Consider the following 15,825-nt stretch of genomic DNA (forward strand, 5'->3'; position numbering starts at 1 on the left):
GTCAGTCCTTAACCAGTACCACCACACCACAGGCAGCTCATGAGGAGTGAAAACACTCTGTGGATCTCTTGGCAGTTTTCCAGAGAGATGAGGACTTCTGGGGACTAGCATAGTGTTCCTGTCCCCTCCTGCTGCTGACACAAGTCATAATGCTGATTATACCCTGGACTTTTGTCCATGGGACCATGAACAGGCTTCTGAACAGATGAAAAAATCCTTGTAAATACAAAATCTGGGCAACACTAAGGCCACACCAGCCTACTGAATTATGTCTGACTTTGTAGCCCTCCCATGTTGACAGCTACTCTCAGGGCTACCACACTGGCATGGGGGCACAGGCTCTTGGAGACCCTGATCTTTGGAAGAGGAGCCTAATCTTTCTGTTTTACCTTCCTCTTTTTGCCCTGTCCCATTTGCTTATCAGCATTTGTCCATGAGTAAATTACTTTTGCTAGGACCCAGGGCAGAAAGTCTCTCTTGAAGCCCTCATCCATGATACTAGCCTGGGGCAGTGTTTGCTAAGCCTTCCGTACTGGGGAAAATATTTTCCTTGGATTAAAATTGGTACCACATTGTGACCTTCCCGAGCTGCCACACTGCTGTTGTGCCTGGGGATCAGCCTGTGGTGCATCCTTTCTACTGTGGCTCCTGATCTGCTTGGCATTGGGGACACATGGTCATGAGTATGGGCAGGCAGCAGGCACGATGGCTCAGCCACATTTGTGGCTGAGTGTATCTGAACACCCATGTTGGGAATCACCAATCCAGGACAGACACATGGATTTTGGTTCTGCTTTCACACCCAGTACATTCAGAGACTCCTCCACTCATCCCACAAGAGATGGTTTGGCTCCAAAACTCCTCAGAGAGCAATTGGCCAAGGTGACTCTGGCCGTTTACACCTTTGAGCTGTTTATCCCTTCCCAGGTTCTTGCGATAAGACCTTATTGGTTTGGAGGAGCCTGTTCTGATATGGCACAGGGGAAGTACTTACTGCATGCCATGGATTGGAACTTCCCCATGCAAGTGTCAGGGCTGGGCACAATGGCTTTCATTCACTGTTGGATGGCAGAGATCTGTGTAATGAGTGCCAGCACTGAAGCCCTGACTAAAGCTCCACACACATCCCTGGAAACATTAGTGCTTTGATGGGATGTAGTGATGTTGATGCTTGTGGGCCTGTGACTGCAGGCTCTGTTTTGCACGGAGGTGGCAGAGGGGAAGTCAAAGGGCTCTGGCTTGGGAAGGGACTCAGAGATGCAGCATGTGGTGTGGGGGTTGCAGCTGAGGTATGCCCTTGTGAGCAGTGGGGTGGGTGTGTCCTTTGAGGGCATAATTGTTTCCCAAGGAGGAATCGTTTTCAGGGGTGGCTATAGCCCGGCCAGGCTGTGCAGCAGCATAGTGCACATGATGCCAGAGAGACCACCCTATTGCTGCTCTGGGGTATGAGATGCCACACCATAGGGGACACCCTGGGGATGATGATCATGATTGCATGATCAGCTGCTCCTCTGTCATTAAGTACAGGCTCTCTGCAATTTGCAAGCTGTTACAGCTGCAGTTTTCAGTGTGTGTCCCATTTTGCAGCCATCACGGCCTCTCCTCATCCCCTCTCACATTTCAAGCCCCTCCACAACACAGTTTTTTGCCTGAATTTTATCAACTCCTCATCGGCAAGAAGACCAGCCTGTGCAAGGGTTCTGAGTCTGGTCGTTTGGGGCTCTTTACTAGCCTCTCTGCTGTGCCCACCGGCCAGCAGGCAGGGGCTGTTCACCCCGCTGGATTGCGCAGGTCCGGGACGGGGCTGGAAGCGGGGGGGATCCTTGATACCCTCTCGCCCCGCTGCCCCGGGGTGTTGCTCTGCGCGGGGCCGGGGCTGGTGCCCCGGGCTGGTGCAGGGTGCCGGGGCGGGTGCGGGCCAGTGGGCGGTGCGGAGCCGGGGCCGGGGAACAGGCGGATGCGGACCGGACAGGGAGCAGGGCGGGGGATGGCGGCGGCGGACCTGCAGGAGCTGCGGACGCTGGTGGAGCGGGCGGGCGGCCGGCGGGCAGTACTGCTGGTGGCCGAGGTGGCGGAGGGGGCCCCGGCGCCGCCCGCCCTGGCCGCCTTCGCCCGCGACCTCCTGGACGACGAGGCGCCGCGCGCAGCGCGCCCGGGGCCGGTGCCGGGGTGCCGGGCGCGGCGCTCGCCGGGCGCCGGGGGCCGGGCGCTGGGAGCGCGGCTGCTGCTGGTGCTGTGCGGCGGCGGGGCGGCGCGGGACCGCGGGGCGCGGACTCGCCTGCGGGAGGTGGTGCGGGACGTGCGCGGCCGCCTGCCCGCGGGGCCGCCGCCCGCCGTCGTGGGTGTCCTGCTGCCCGGCGGGGACGGAGAGGACGCGGCGGTGCTGGACGCGGCCCTGCGGCGGCACTTCCCGGCGCCCGGCACGGTGCAGGCGGCCCGGTACAGCCCGGGCAGCCCCGGCGATTGCCGTGCCGCCGCCTGCCGCGCTCTGCGGGCTGCCCTGCAGCACCCCGCAGGTACCAGGGTCGGGAGACCCCTTCCTTCCTCCCTCCCTCACCCGGGGCCCGGTTTTTACAGTGGGATTTGCTCTGTTTTCCTGTGGGATCTTCCCCTTCTCAGTGGGATCTACCCCATCCTAATGGGTTCTGATCTCTCCTCATGGGATCTCCCCTACAATGCGGTCAGGTTTTTAACATTAGGATCTAACAATTCCTGCTGGGAGCTTCCTCTGACCCAATGAGATCTGGCTTTTCCCATTGGAATTGGACCACTCACTACTGATGGGATTTTTACACACACACAATCCGATCCGCCTTTTCCCAATGCAATCTTTTTCATGCTGGTGGGATCAGAGCCTTTCCAGTGGGATCTGCCTCTTTCTGGTGCGGTTCCCAGACCTGGCAGCCAGGGCAGACAAACTTCCCAGCAGTTTGGGAAACACTAGAGCAACTCATGGATAACAGGGATTGTCATGGCTGTCAGCTGCCATTTGTGGCCATCCATGAACACAATGTTTCCATGCTTACTGGATGTGTGGTTTTGGGGGAAGCAGGACTGGGATGTGGCCTGTGCCACAGGGTGCAGGCAGAACCTGACCTTCCTGCAGGAGGAAGATGCTTGCGCTGATTTTGCATAATGAATAAGTAACAAAAGCATGTTGTTGTTTGCATGTAGAACAATATGTCAGGATGAAAGCTGGGTGTCAGCCAGGCCTCAGGAGCAGCATTTGCCCTGGGGTGGAAGGGGAGTTGGGTTTGTGTGTCAGTGAAGGGTGATGGGCAGCTGGGCAGGCTCTGCTCTTGCAGCTGCCACATAAAACACTTTAATCTTTGGCACTGTTTGTCTTGGGCTGTTTCCCTTTGCTCCTCCCTTCTTTCATTTTTTCCCACTTTTACCTTGCTGCCCAGGATTTCCAGGGGCTTGGGTGTTTTGCTGGCTTCACCTTGAGGGATCCTGCCTCTTGCCCTCAGCACCACAGGGTTGACAGGGTCTCCTGGGATCCCTGGGACATGGGGATGATTTGCTGCAGTGCAGGTGCTTCTTTCTATCAGCTCAGCCCAGAAGCCTGGACCTGAATGTTGAGGAGCTTTGAGGTGGCTGGTGCTGAGGGCACAGGGCTGTCCTCTGCCACCTCTCTACTGAGGCCCACAGCTCTTTCCAGCTTCTCTCCTTTCATATGCTTTTGTCTTCCTCACGTTGTTCCTGCTGCAAGAATTTCTGGTGTGCTCCCAGACATCTGTGAATCCTCCAGTTCTGGTTGCAGCAGTCTGGTAGGACAGCAGCTGCAGAGGCAGAAAAACATCCCTGCATACCTTTTTCTGCCTTGGCACTTTGCTGGTGCTTGGCTCAGTATATGTATTTTTGTGGCTGGCTGTGGAGAACGAGGAGCAGGAGCTGGATTGGGTGTTATAGCCTGTTTGTGTGTGCTCACTCACTTCTGATGCTCTGCCTGGTGCTCTGAGTCATGTAAGTGCCCCAGCATGTGTAATGAGGACACTCATGACCTTCAGGCTTCAACCTTAGGCAGGGATAACTCCTTTTCCATGCTTCTGTGAGCTTTGCCTTCCAAAATCTCCACCTGGACAGAGGGATCCCAAGCGTAGCTGTGCCTCCAAAGAGCAGTTGAACACTTCAGGCAGTGCACCCCAGGCTGTGCACTGGAGTTTTTTGTTTGTTGACTGCCAGAAAGACACTGAGCCCTTTAGTGTCGTAATGGCTCAATAAAGTGAAGGACACTGAAGTGGTTTATCATTTGTTATCTGGTTAGGAGGTGACAGGCTGGATGATATTTCAATGAGAATACTGAACTGCTGCTGTTGGAGATCATATAAAATTATGCTGCTGTAGTATTTTACAGGCTGCTGTAGTGTTTTACTAAAATGGTTGGAAAGTCTGTAGTAACCTTGTTGTCTTCTAGAAAAATTACCATTGACTACATGCTCCCTGCAATTTGTAAACAGCTTCAGCTGCTGCAAGACCAGGGGTCCAGCAGGTCTCCATGGGAGGGAGGAATTGCTTAATAAAGCAGGGAGCAGTAAACAGGTTGATGTGGTAGAAGCTGTGTGACAATGCAAAAGGAAAACTTCCTTCTGTGGGAATTCTCTAACTGTGGCTGTCAGTCCCCAGCCTCACCATGTGTGCCAGCTGAGCTGCTGCCAGGTTTCCTGCTCACTCTCGGCTGCCACATCCAGACTGGTCTTGGCAGCAAGGTGGCAAAGTACAAACTGACATCAGGGACAAACTTCCAGGGTAGAAGAGAGGTTTCAGTCAAAAATAAGGGATGCCAGGATTTCCTCTGTGCTTTCCAGTGGTGGGCTTTATGGACCTGGTTTTGGGCCTGGTTTTGTTGCCAGGCTCATGGAGGGAGATGTGAAGAAGCAGCAGGGCTGACCTGCTGCCAGTCTGAACTCATCTTCTCTGGTCTATTCAGAAGACATGAAAGACAGGGAGAGGTGGAGGCTGCCATCCTTCCTGCAGTGCATTTCTTGGAACCAGAGGAGCTGGAGAAAAGATTACAAAGCAAAAGCTGAAAACAACATTCATGAAGGTATGCCCAGCTCCCTCCCTTGTACTCTGTTGTGATTGTCAGAAGCTCCTCATGATTCCCTGGTGGTTCTGGTGCCCAAGCCCCTTGCTGGTAGCCTCTTCCAGCTACTTCCAGCTCTGCAGTTGACCTTGCTTCCCTGGCTGTGGTTTAGCCCAAACCTGAAGACAACCAGCACATATGTCTGCTTTGTTGTCATTTCCTTGTTTCCTGACCTTTTGCTTGTCTAAACAAAATCACACTGAGTCTGGTGCTCAAATACATCCCTGGAAGCATTGCTGAACTCAGCTGCATCTTGTTTGAATGTCTGGAAGCAGAACTATTCTGTCTAATCAATGAATTGGAAGCACCCTGATATTGTGTGATATTTTCTGCAAACATGGGTGGAAGGAGTGCTCCCAAAACATTTGCTTTTAGGGCTGGCTGAGAGAAGGGAGAGGGCAGTCAGTCGTGGGCTCCCTGATCCTAAAGGAAATTGTTCAGGTAGCACATAGCATAGCATTCAGCCTTTGTGCATGGCTGGCACTTTGGCTTGCACTTCCCAGCAGTGACTTCATTTCTGCAGGAGGGCCTCATGCAGGAGGCTACAAGGCTTGTGCTGTGGAGATCCAGGTTGTACTATGAAGCACAAAGAGGAGGGAAAGCTCCTTCACTGTAAAAAGAAAGACTAGACTAGAATAGAATGTTATATTTTCACTTGAAAGGGACCTACAATAATCATCTAGCCCAACTGTCTGACCACTTCAGGGCTCACCAGATTTCAAAGGATGTTATTAAGGGCCTTGTCCAAATGCCTCTTAAATATATAAAATACTTAAAGAGCATAAGAGTCAGACAAAACAACTGAAATGAATGCCCAGTTTATGGAGCTTTGAGACATGTGAGACATATGAGGCTTGTGAGACCCACTCTCCATGGTCAGAAAATGGAAGTGTCTGATCTTGCTGTCAGTGCCAGGCAGGCAACACCCTGTGGCCATGCAGCTTATTTTGAGATTGCTCAGACTTCAGGAGGCCAGGAGCCAGGCCCTGTGCTCCTTTGCTCTATTTGCTGAAGCAATGTTAAGTTTGTAAAACAAAATGAAAAAACCAGCTGTGCTTAGGTTGTGAGTATATATCAATTGTTTCAGCCCATGCTTTTTTTTCATCTTAAGCTGCATTTTCTGGGAAGAGGGGTTTTCCATTCAGGTCTGCCTTGACCTCTCTCTGCTCCCTGCAGATGACCTGCAGGACCCAGAGGAAGAAGTGGCTCTGGCCAGCCTTTCCCCCAATGGAACCTGTGAAGAAGCTGCTGGAGGCACAGGCACCTAGAGCTGCTGGGCATCCAACAGAGTCCACGTCCCAGACCTGCCCAGTGGATTTGGAGCAATGGGAGCAGGAGCTGGTGCAGGCCCTCTCTTCCAAGGACCCACAGCTCCAGGGAAAAGCTGCTTGGCTGAACTCATCAGGGATTTTTTAGCTGCCACCAGCACAGAGGGTCTGTGCCAGAGAGCCATTCCCTGCTGCCCAGGGGCACTTGGAGCTGCTGCTGGACACTGGGCTACTGAGAAGCCCTTTGGGATGAACACCACATCCTGGGCAATATGACTTTGGGACTTTGAGTGTGAAATGCAGCCACCTGTTTGAAGAATGAGAAATGTTTTCTAATTCTGAGCAAAGTTCCCTGCTGAGGTTGCTGGGGCTGGCCTCCCTTGCAGACTGATTCTGCTGCCTTGTTTTCCTACTTTATTGGTGCTTGGAAGTTCCCACCCTCTTTGTGATCAAAAACCAAATCAAACCAAAACAGAACAAAAAAAAAAACAAAAAAACCCCAACCAAGTAACATCAGTGGCTTGGAGACTGCAGTGGGACTAAGTGTAAGCTCTGGGATCTACCAGCTACTGAAAAGGCTTGAATGTAACAGTGTAACATAAATAATGCAATACCAGCCCAGCTTGAGGGGCAGGAGTAACACGAAGGATATTTACTGATGTACTGGCACCTAGATCAGAGTGGGCTTTGGAGCAGGATCTGTCCCTCTGGCCTGTCCTGGTGCTCATAGACTGAGGGATACCTGGGTTGGAGGGTGGCAGGTGGGCACTAAGGGGTGGCTGCTGCTAGGTGGGGCTACAGGAGAGGGCCACCTTACCTGGGAGATCTCCACAGGCATGGTGGCACATCTTGGAGGTGGCCTGCAGCACAAGAGGTGGCTGTTTCATAAATAAACATAAAAATATAAAAATTATCTATTTAAGTAGTTCCAAAGGGTTGCCTGTAACCTGTGGGGCCACACCACAAACTAGAAGTCCTTGGTTTACAAGGCATATTACTCTAATGCTAAGAATATCTTTTAAATTCTTTATGCAACATAAAAGAGGTCTTGTTTTATTTTGAGCACAAGCTTGGGGCTGGCTTTCCTTTAGGAGTTTCCTTCAGCTCAGATCAGAAATTTCAACCTGCCTACCTCTACTTTGGGTTAGTTGCCAAAATGCATCCTCTGTGCGTGTCTGTCCTCTCTCTGGCTCCTTTTTCCCCCACTGGCAGCAGAAGTTTCTGGAGTCCTGCCAGCTCTGACCTCCAGTACTCTGCCTTTGGCATCCCTCTAGCTCTTACCTGGAGCAGGGGATGCTGCTCTGCACAGAGGGCACTGACCCACTCTCCTTCCAGCCCGCAGGATTTCTGTGCTTATGACCTGTGCAAAACACAAATGTAACCAAGTGACTTGGTGTGGGTGGCTGTGTTACCAGCCCCACATTTCAGCACTGAGCACTCAGTGCATCTTGGTGAGATCAAGGTTCCCTCCTGCTCCATCCCTGCACAGCCCAGCTCTGTATTTCCCAGTTAAGCCCTTGGTTGGGTGGGTCAAGCAGGACTCACCAGGAGCAATCTTTATTTTCTTGCAGCATTTAGCCTTTGCTGCTAAGCATTCTCCAGTGAAGAGGTGGCCCAAGAGCACAGACTGGCAGTTAAACCTCCCTTGGTGCTGCAAATCCACTGGATTTATTTACTGGTAATTTTTAGGTAAATAATGCAAGTTTATCCCTGCAAGAGACTGGTGGAAGTGGATGAACTGCCTGGGCCTTAGGGGGTGTGAGTGAGAATATATTTGACCAAAAGTATTATTTTTCTTTGACCGAAGAATAAAAGTGACTTGAATTACTTTTTTTTTTAGCTTTTCTCTGTTCACTATCTGTGCACTTGGAGGTGTAAGCAGATAGTTTTACATGTTTAATTGATTGAATAATTTAAGGGCACTATTACATGCTTGTTGAATAAAGACACTTAATTTCCAAATTGGAATGTGCTTATCTGTTTGCCAGTGTTATTCTTAAAGTAGCATTATGTATAGCTTAACTCGTATTCATCTTGGCTTGAAAAAACTGGATATTGAGATGGAATGGAAGTGACCCCAGTGTCTGAAATGCAGAAGATCAGAACTGAGTGCAGCCCAGGTGGGGCAATGGAGAAGGCTGGACCTCTTCCCAGTTGTCCAAGAGCGGGGCAGCCCCTCTTGGCATTTTAGGTAGGGGTCTGATAAGCTTTCATTAGGAACTTTCATTAATAACTTTCACTGACACCATTATGCATCCTCAAGGAATTCAAGCCCTTCACAGGGTATTTCCTCCTATTCAGTAGCATCAAGGAGAAATTAATGCTGCCGAGGTCTGGGCACTTCTGTCCCTTGTGTAGCATCGCTGCTCCTGAGCTGAACTTTCCCTGCCGCAAATCCCCCAGCCTGGGTATCCCATCTGTCTTGTGCCGCAGAGGCGGCCGGCACGCGTTAAACCCATGGGATAAAATCGCTGATCCTCGCACTGCCCTGGGACACGCCGTGCCCCTCACGATGCCCGCCCGGTGCGGCCGGCCTGTCCCGGCGGGGGAAGCAGCCGCTGCTCTGGGCACGGCACAAACGCGGGCACCGGCGGGGTCACTCGTGGGGAGCTCGCAAGTCTCGCTCAGGCAGCGGTGCGGGGTCTGCGGGAGCCCGTGGGGGCTGTGAGAGAGCCCCGGGAGGTCTCGGGGGTGCCGGGGCGTCCGTGAGGGGCGGCGGGCGGTACGAGGCCCCCGGTGGCAGGGCTGCCCCGCTCCTGCCTGCCTGTTCCTCCGCCGTCCCGCGCAGGCGATCGCACGGGCACCCCTCCCGGCGCAGCGCGGAGCCGCCGGAAGAGGCCCTTGGCTGCACTTCCGGGCCGGGCAGCGGCGGCGGCGGCGGAACCGCGGTTGGGCCGGACCGGACCCGACCCGACCCCCCCCGGACCCTTCGGACCTCCCCGACCTCCCTTCCGAAGGCAGCCGGGCGGCACCATGATCACCTCGGCCGGTGAGGCAGCAGCGCGGGGCGGCGTTGTCCGCCGGAGTTTCGCTGAGTCAGGGCCGTGACTGAGCACCGCCGCGGCTCCGCGGGGCCGCCCGTCCCGGGGCTCCCCCGGCCCGAACAGCCCCGGACGGCAGAGGCAGCCCACCCCGGTGCCCGGCGGTCCGGCACGAGCGGCTCCTGCAGCCCGGTGCCGTGTCCGTCTCCCGCCGGTGTCTCCCGGGGTTCCGCTGCTCGGGGCGAACGGCGCAGTTTGGCTCGGGAGCGCAGCGGGAGTGAGAGGGGCGGGAGCAGGAAGGAGTTGGGAGTTCAGAAACGCAAACCCCTTGCACAGGAAGGGTCGGTCCGAGGATGCGGGATAATGAAGCGTGTGAGGGGTTGGATGTTACGCGGTGTTTGTGCCGCTGGTGGGAATTGATAGTGTAAAAAACACGGGAAGTATTCCCAGAAATACTCAGGCCTGGAATTAACATGCGGCTGGTTGTGGCTTGGCGAGAAAAACAGTGCAGAGAGTGACAGCGTCCAGGGAGCTTTCTCTTCCTGAACCCTTTGCTTTGTTGAAGTCTTTATTTTTATTGAGGAGAAGTAGGAATTAATTTTAGAGGCATTTTAAAAATGTGAAAATGGTATGTGGCAGCGAGTATGTAGGTGGTGTGTAGGAGTGAGATTGCGTTCTCCTGACAGACCAAGTAAATGCAGGGACTTATTTTAAATAATAATAATAATAATAAAAACCCAAAGCAAACATTTGGTGCAGAGATGCAGGAGACAGCTGGGAGGAGCTGGAAGTGGGATGGCTGCTGAATCTGCCTTCTTTGCCTAAGAGCCATGTTGGTGTTCCTTCAGTTCCTGTTACTGATGAATGTGTCTAACCTGGTCTTTAAGAACAATACCTAATAATGCAGGATCTGCAACTTCATTAGGCAAAGGAATAAATGTGTTCTTGTGAGAAAACTTTTCACATCATCAGACCTCATTCTTTGAGGCTTCACTAATGTTTGGTGTTACTGCCTTCCTGCTGGCAGCTGCCCTGCATGCTGCACCCTTCCCAGGTGTCTGTAGAAGAACCAGTGAGGAGCCTCCAGCCCCCCTTGAGGAGCTGCCTGCCAGAACTCCTGTTCCCAGCACCCTGGTTTGCTCCTGACTCAGACGTGGTGCCCAGCACTGGGCACAGGCTCTGCCCAGTGGGTGCCAAGGGAAGGGAAGGTGCCCCATGGATCTGCCAAGAACTGCTCTCACTTACACATCTGTGTGAGGTTTGGGTTCTCTGCCTCCCACTGCAGCCAAATGATATTATTGATCATATTTTAAATAAGCCTCTGTACTGTTCAGATTCTATATTTGTACATTTTGGTTTGGACCTGCACATGCTTCTTTTAGATTTGTCAAGATCTTTTGAGAGCCCAGTTCAGCCCTCCAAAGGCTTGCTGGTCTTTCCAGTTTCATGTGTTTTTTCAGATTTAAAGAAGTTGTCAAGCTGTACAACAGAGTAAAGATTGAAAGCAGTGCATTGTGTTGGACTTTGATCAGATCATATTCCAACACTTTCTGTTACATCTTTGCAGTCTGGCAATGAAACCACCTATCCCTGTTCTTCACATTAGCTCCTGTGAACCTCTCAGTCATGCCAGTTAAACAATATTTCTGTAACTGTACAAATGTTCTGGGACAGGATCAGCAGTCAAAAGCATAAAGCTGTGAGGTACATCTCCTCTTATCCATGAGGCCAGTTTCCTTGGCATGGAAAAAATTCTTTGTTTTCCCCTAGGAAGGATCACCTTTTATAAATAGTGTACATTTTCACTAATAAATTCTGAGCTATTTTATGTTATATTTAATACAAACTTGAATCTGATCTTTGAAGTTTTATACTGGAGATTTAAAATCAGTATTCCAGAGACAGCCTTCTTTCCTGTTCTGTTGGTTTTGAACTAAATGACAAGCTTACTTCTGATACAGAGAAACCAAAAGTAACTATGGTCTTGTTTTGCAGCTGGAATTATCTCTCTTCTGGATGAGGAAGAGCCACAGCTCAAGGTAAGCTCTTACATCTGAGAGCAAATAACAGCAAATGGATTATGTGGAGAGCTTAAAATCAAAAAGGAGCAGATCTCAGTAATTTCTGGTTGGACAGCAGCAGGTGGGCACCAAATTGTATCTAGCCTGGAAGCTAAAAGAAAGGGCTTAAATAAATGATAACACATTGAAAACTTCCTTGTTTGGAGCATGGATCTAGCAGGAGCTTCAAATGCAAAAATCTCTATTCATGAAAGCTCCCTTCTCTCTGGTGGTAATGGAGCTTAAAATTGTTACTTAAAATTGTTCCAGAGGCTGCATTTGACTATGTAAAATACAAAGTTGAAGAGCAGCTCAGGTTTTTAGAATAATTTAACCAATGTAGAACAAAACCACAGTTACAGTTTTCATTTGGAAAAAAAATCACAGTAATAGTACAACAAGAAGAAAACAGCAACAGAAACTTTCCAGGGCACAGAGGGTATGAATTCACAGAGCACCAACACTCAGAATGGTGATGTGTTATGGAACATGCACTTATCAATATTTGTAATTCCCTAATTGTTTTTCTTGGATACACACATAGGTAGTACTGGATCTGAATGATCCCTGATTTTGCTGCGAGCTGACTACAAGTGGGCTGATTGTGGTTTGTTTATCATCTGAAGTACTGTGTCCATATAGATAAATAGAGTTGGCTGCTGTAGGCCACAGGATGATTCCATGTGCTACACAAAGATTGTCACAATTTTGTCTGTCAGACACATCAGCCAATCATTCATCAGAGAGAGGCCATGGAAAGGAATGCTAGAGTTCTCTTGCCTATGATGTGAACAGCTTTGTTTGCAAAGGACTTGCAAAGAGTAGTGAATGCTTGCAAAGATCTTTTGAAATAGAATTTGCTGTTGAAATGGGTCAGTGTTGATGATACTCATCCTAGAATGTAGTTTATTTTTTCTGGGGAAAGGTGGTGAATGCATTTTTAATATGATATAACTTTACCTTTTTCTTTTTTAGGAGTTTGCTCTTCACAAGTTGAATGCTGTTGTCAATGACTTCTGGGCAGAAATCTCTGAGTCAGTGGACAAAATGTAAGAGAAGACACTTAATACTGCTTAAAAAGAACATGAGATATGAAGTGGATGTAATTCTGGTTTCTTGACAATGGTTAACATAACATGTAGCTCCATATTACCTAGAAAGCTCTGATGTGTGTGGTTGTGGAGTTAGAGCTGTGGTCCCAAAGATGCAAGTTCAGTCAAGCTTGTACTTGAGTTATGTGGCCTTAAGGAGATGTGAGCACCCAGAGCTGATGCTCTTCTCTCCCTCCTCTGCAGTGAAGTTCTCTATGAAGACGAAGGTTTTCGGAGCCGCCAGTTTGCTGCTCTGGTTGCTTCCAAAGTGTTTTACCACCTGGGAGCCTTTGAGGAATCCCTGAACTATGCCCTGGGAGCTGGTGACCTCTTCAATGTCAACGACAACTCGGAATATGTGGAGACCATCATTGGTAAGGGACTGTTGCTGCAAAGGAGAAGCTATTGTGTTGTCAACGCTGCTGTAACTTTGAAATTTTACTTAGTTTAGCTTTTTTCTCTGTACTCTTCTGGCTGTCTTTGTGTTCATTTAAACCAATGCTGTAGTTAATTTTAACCAGTTTATTTGTACTTTCTTATGTTTTGGGATTCTGTAATGGAACTGACTTTGGAGTTCTGGAGTTCTTTTCCTATTCTTAACCTTTATTCTATAGTGAATTCCTAATAAGAAAATTGCTTTGGTTGTTTATTGTCCTTTCTCTCATTTGTGTGCTGATGTTATCAATTTCAGCATGACTTTGGAAATAATTGACTGCTAAGTGTAGCTGGACACTTAATTGAGAGGGACAGTTGTGTTTATTCACTGCTGACTTGCCACAATAAGGTGGCAAGTCAGCAGTTGACTGCAGGTATAATGTGAATGCCTTTTAAAAATCTCATCTGCTGGAGTCACTTGCTTTTTACATCATATTTTACAGGATATGATGGATCTGGGCTGGCCTACAGTCTCCCCAGCTGGTGTTTGCAGTGGAGCTAGGAAGTCTCCCACTGCTGATTTCTCATTTATTTAACATGACAATTGAGAAAAGATCATATTCTTGGTTTAATTTTTAAAATACCTACTTGATTTCAGCACTAAAATCAGAGAAGTGTTTTCCACTATTATCTGTATATGACCACACAAATGTGTAATTTCCCATACTGTACTTGCTGCTAGAGCATGTTCATGCACATGCTGGTCTCTTCACCTGCACAAAACTGCAAAAATCTGAGAACTTGACTTTTCCCCCCATAATTGTTCATATCTCTTCAGCAAAATGCATCGACCACTATACCAAGCAGTGTGTGGAGAACGCAGAGCTGCCGGAAGGGGAGAAGAAGCCCGTGGATGAGAGGCTGGAGGGGATTGTGAACAAAATGTTCCAGCGCTGCTTGGATGACCACAAGTACAAGCAGGCCATTGGCATCGCTCTGGAGACACGCAGGCTGGACATCTTTGAGAAAACCATCCTTGAGTCGGTATGTGCAGGAAGCAGGAGGTGCCTGTAGATGGGCTTTTCCAGCTAAGGATCCAGAAATCAAGTGCAACATCCATGTTGCTGTGGAACTTGCCCTGTTTTGTATGAAGAGAACAAAAGATTAAACTCAGGGGTGTTCAGTTCAGTGTGTTCATGGAAAGCAGAGCCACTCAGGAATGTCAAATGTAGGAAGATCCCCCCTACCTTTAGGAAATCCTTGAGCCACACATTTATGGGACAATATTCCCAGGAAGCTTGGCTATGTGCCCTCTTGTTAAGGTAATCCCTGTCAGCTACTGGCAGAGATACAATACTGGTATAATGTAAGAACAGCCCTTTTATTTACCATACAGTCTATCAACTGCTGTAATTCACCATGGGAAGGAATCCTTAGGGCTGGATAAGTGATTATTAATGGCAAGCAAAAGAAAAAACTCCAGTAGGTGGGTGAGCTGCTGTAATTTTCAGTGACTCTGTGCAGTCTTGGCCTGCCCTGACTCAAAGACGGTGCACCTTGGCTTTAAAATCTTTCACTGAGGCTTTAAGGTAAGTCATGTTACTGTTAGTGTCAGTAAGATAAGCAGGCCTGTAGTCATCTGCAGCAGCTCAGCAGTTGTGTGCAATTTTGTTATGCTATAGTATCTCAATCATATCCCAGACATATAGCTTGAATCCTTTAAATTTTACAGCTTTTCAGTTTACAACTTTTATGTATGCTTGGATGTTTCCCATTTCTGTGTATGAGTGATAATCATAAGGCATCCATCTTGCTTTCATTATTCTCTTTGCTGTCCTATGCAATTAATAACTTGCCCATTATAAATCCCTCATTTTGAATTACCTTTCTGAGGTCTAGTAACCAAATCAGCTTCTCAAACTTGATCTTTTCTTGGTGCATGGTTTGTTTTGCTAATATTTTATGTTAGTACAGTGAATTTCACTGCATTCAAAACTGATTGTTTGAACAAGAAGGGTGAAGGGAAGATAGGTATTGTACTTTTAAGTTAATATTTTGTATGTTTTAACTTCTGAATTAAATATTAGTCCTGCATGATTTTGATAGTGTTTTTTCTTTAAACTGCAATACACCTGTGTATAAACTTTCCTGAAAATAGGAAACTGAAGATATATATGCACATTTGGTCTGCTTTTTAAAATAGAAAAAGTGTTGCTTTATTTTCCTCTCTAAATCCTTCTTGTCAGTCTGATGTTTGATATCCCTGAATTTTATTTTAGAATGATGTTCCTGGGATGCTGGCCTACAGCTTGAAGCTCTGTATGTCTTTGATGCAGAATAAACAGTTTCGTAACAAAGTCTTGAGAGTTCTAGTTAAAATCTACATGAATCTGGAGAAACCAGACTTCATCAATGTGTGCCAGGTAAACTTTTTAAAGTCATCTTTAAGGATAATAAAAAGTTGTACTTCTGTAGGTATATTTGGCATGACATCTACCTGTTCTCTGTCTTTTATTCAGTTAAATGAAATATATTTTCCTGGTTGCGTCCTTCTAACATATATCAGAGTGAGACCAACTTGAAAAAGAGATGTAAAGATTACATATTTGGTCAATTTATAGAGAAAGAAATCCACTCAAAGGCAGTTTGAGGGTACAGACAACTCTGACAGAAAATTTTAAGCCTATGTAGGGAGTATCACATGGTAGGTTCACAGCTTGGAATTTTATTTATTCTGCACAAGAAGATTTCCAGTGCTTTGTTTTTTTGGTAAGCCATTGTCTGAAAGTGTTTAGACAACCAGTTGTGAAGTTACTCAGATGTTCTCAGATCTTTGCCAGTCTTGGTATGCCATGTACACATGACTCAGTATTATGCCTGTTTCATTTCAGCTGAGACATCCCTACAGAATGACTGGTGCTTCTTCAATGTGCTTTTGAATTTCTGTGTCCAGTAGGACAAGTC

The 15,825-nt window shown here is 48.4% G+C and overlaps 2 protein-coding genes across 2 annotated transcripts in view; both read left to right on the plus strand.

The window, feature by feature from the left end:
* The first annotated feature begins 1,987 nt into the window (after positions 1-1,987).
* On the plus strand, positions 1,988-6,851 carry C12H2orf72 (chromosome 12 C2orf72 homolog). The gene is made up of 3 exons (XM_063167100.1): positions 1,988-2,516; positions 4,931-5,047; positions 6,263-6,851. Exons 1-3 carry the CDS (start codon positions 1,988-1,990, stop codon positions 6,352-6,354), a joined length of 738 nt encoding a protein of 245 aa, XP_063023170.1. The 3' UTR covers positions 6,355-6,851.
* A 2,373-nt stretch (positions 6,852-9,224) lies between these two features.
* The window catches only part of PSMD1 (proteasome 26S subunit, non-ATPase 1), a 65,637-nt gene continuing 59,036 nt past the window's right edge, over positions 9,225-15,825 (plus strand). Inside the window, exons 1-6 of the mRNA XM_063167101.1 lie at positions 9,225-9,343; positions 11,331-11,374; positions 12,371-12,444; positions 12,691-12,860; positions 13,700-13,905; positions 15,141-15,284. Of these exons, the coding sequence (XP_063023171.1) occupies positions 9,328-9,343; positions 11,331-11,374; positions 12,371-12,444; positions 12,691-12,860; positions 13,700-13,905; positions 15,141-15,284 (654 nt within the window). The 5' untranslated portion in view covers positions 9,225-9,327. The remainder of the gene's footprint in view (positions 9,344-11,330; positions 11,375-12,370; positions 12,445-12,690; positions 12,861-13,699; positions 13,906-15,140; positions 15,285-15,825) is intronic.

The sequence above is a fragment of the Melospiza melodia genome, chromosome 12, assembly GCF_035770615.1.
Source record: "Melospiza melodia melodia isolate bMelMel2 chromosome 12, bMelMel2.pri, whole genome shotgun sequence".
Taxonomy (NCBI): domain Eukaryota; kingdom Metazoa; phylum Chordata; class Aves; order Passeriformes; family Passerellidae; genus Melospiza; species Melospiza melodia.

Bases quoted from the DNA above. Each gene is read 5' to 3' on its own strand.
- C12H2orf72 (XM_063167100.1), top strand. From the start codon at position 1,988: ATGGCGGCGGCGGACCTGCAGGAGCTGCGGACGCTGGTGGAGCGGGCG. The intron at 2,517-4,930 runs GTACCAGGGTCG...TGGTCTATTCAG, and splicing joins TGCCCTGCAGCACCCCGCAG to AAGACATGAAAGACAGGGAG. The intron at 5,048-6,262 runs GTATGCCCAGCT...TGCTCCCTGCAG, and splicing joins TGAAAACAACATTCATGAAG to ATGACCTGCAGGACCCAGAG.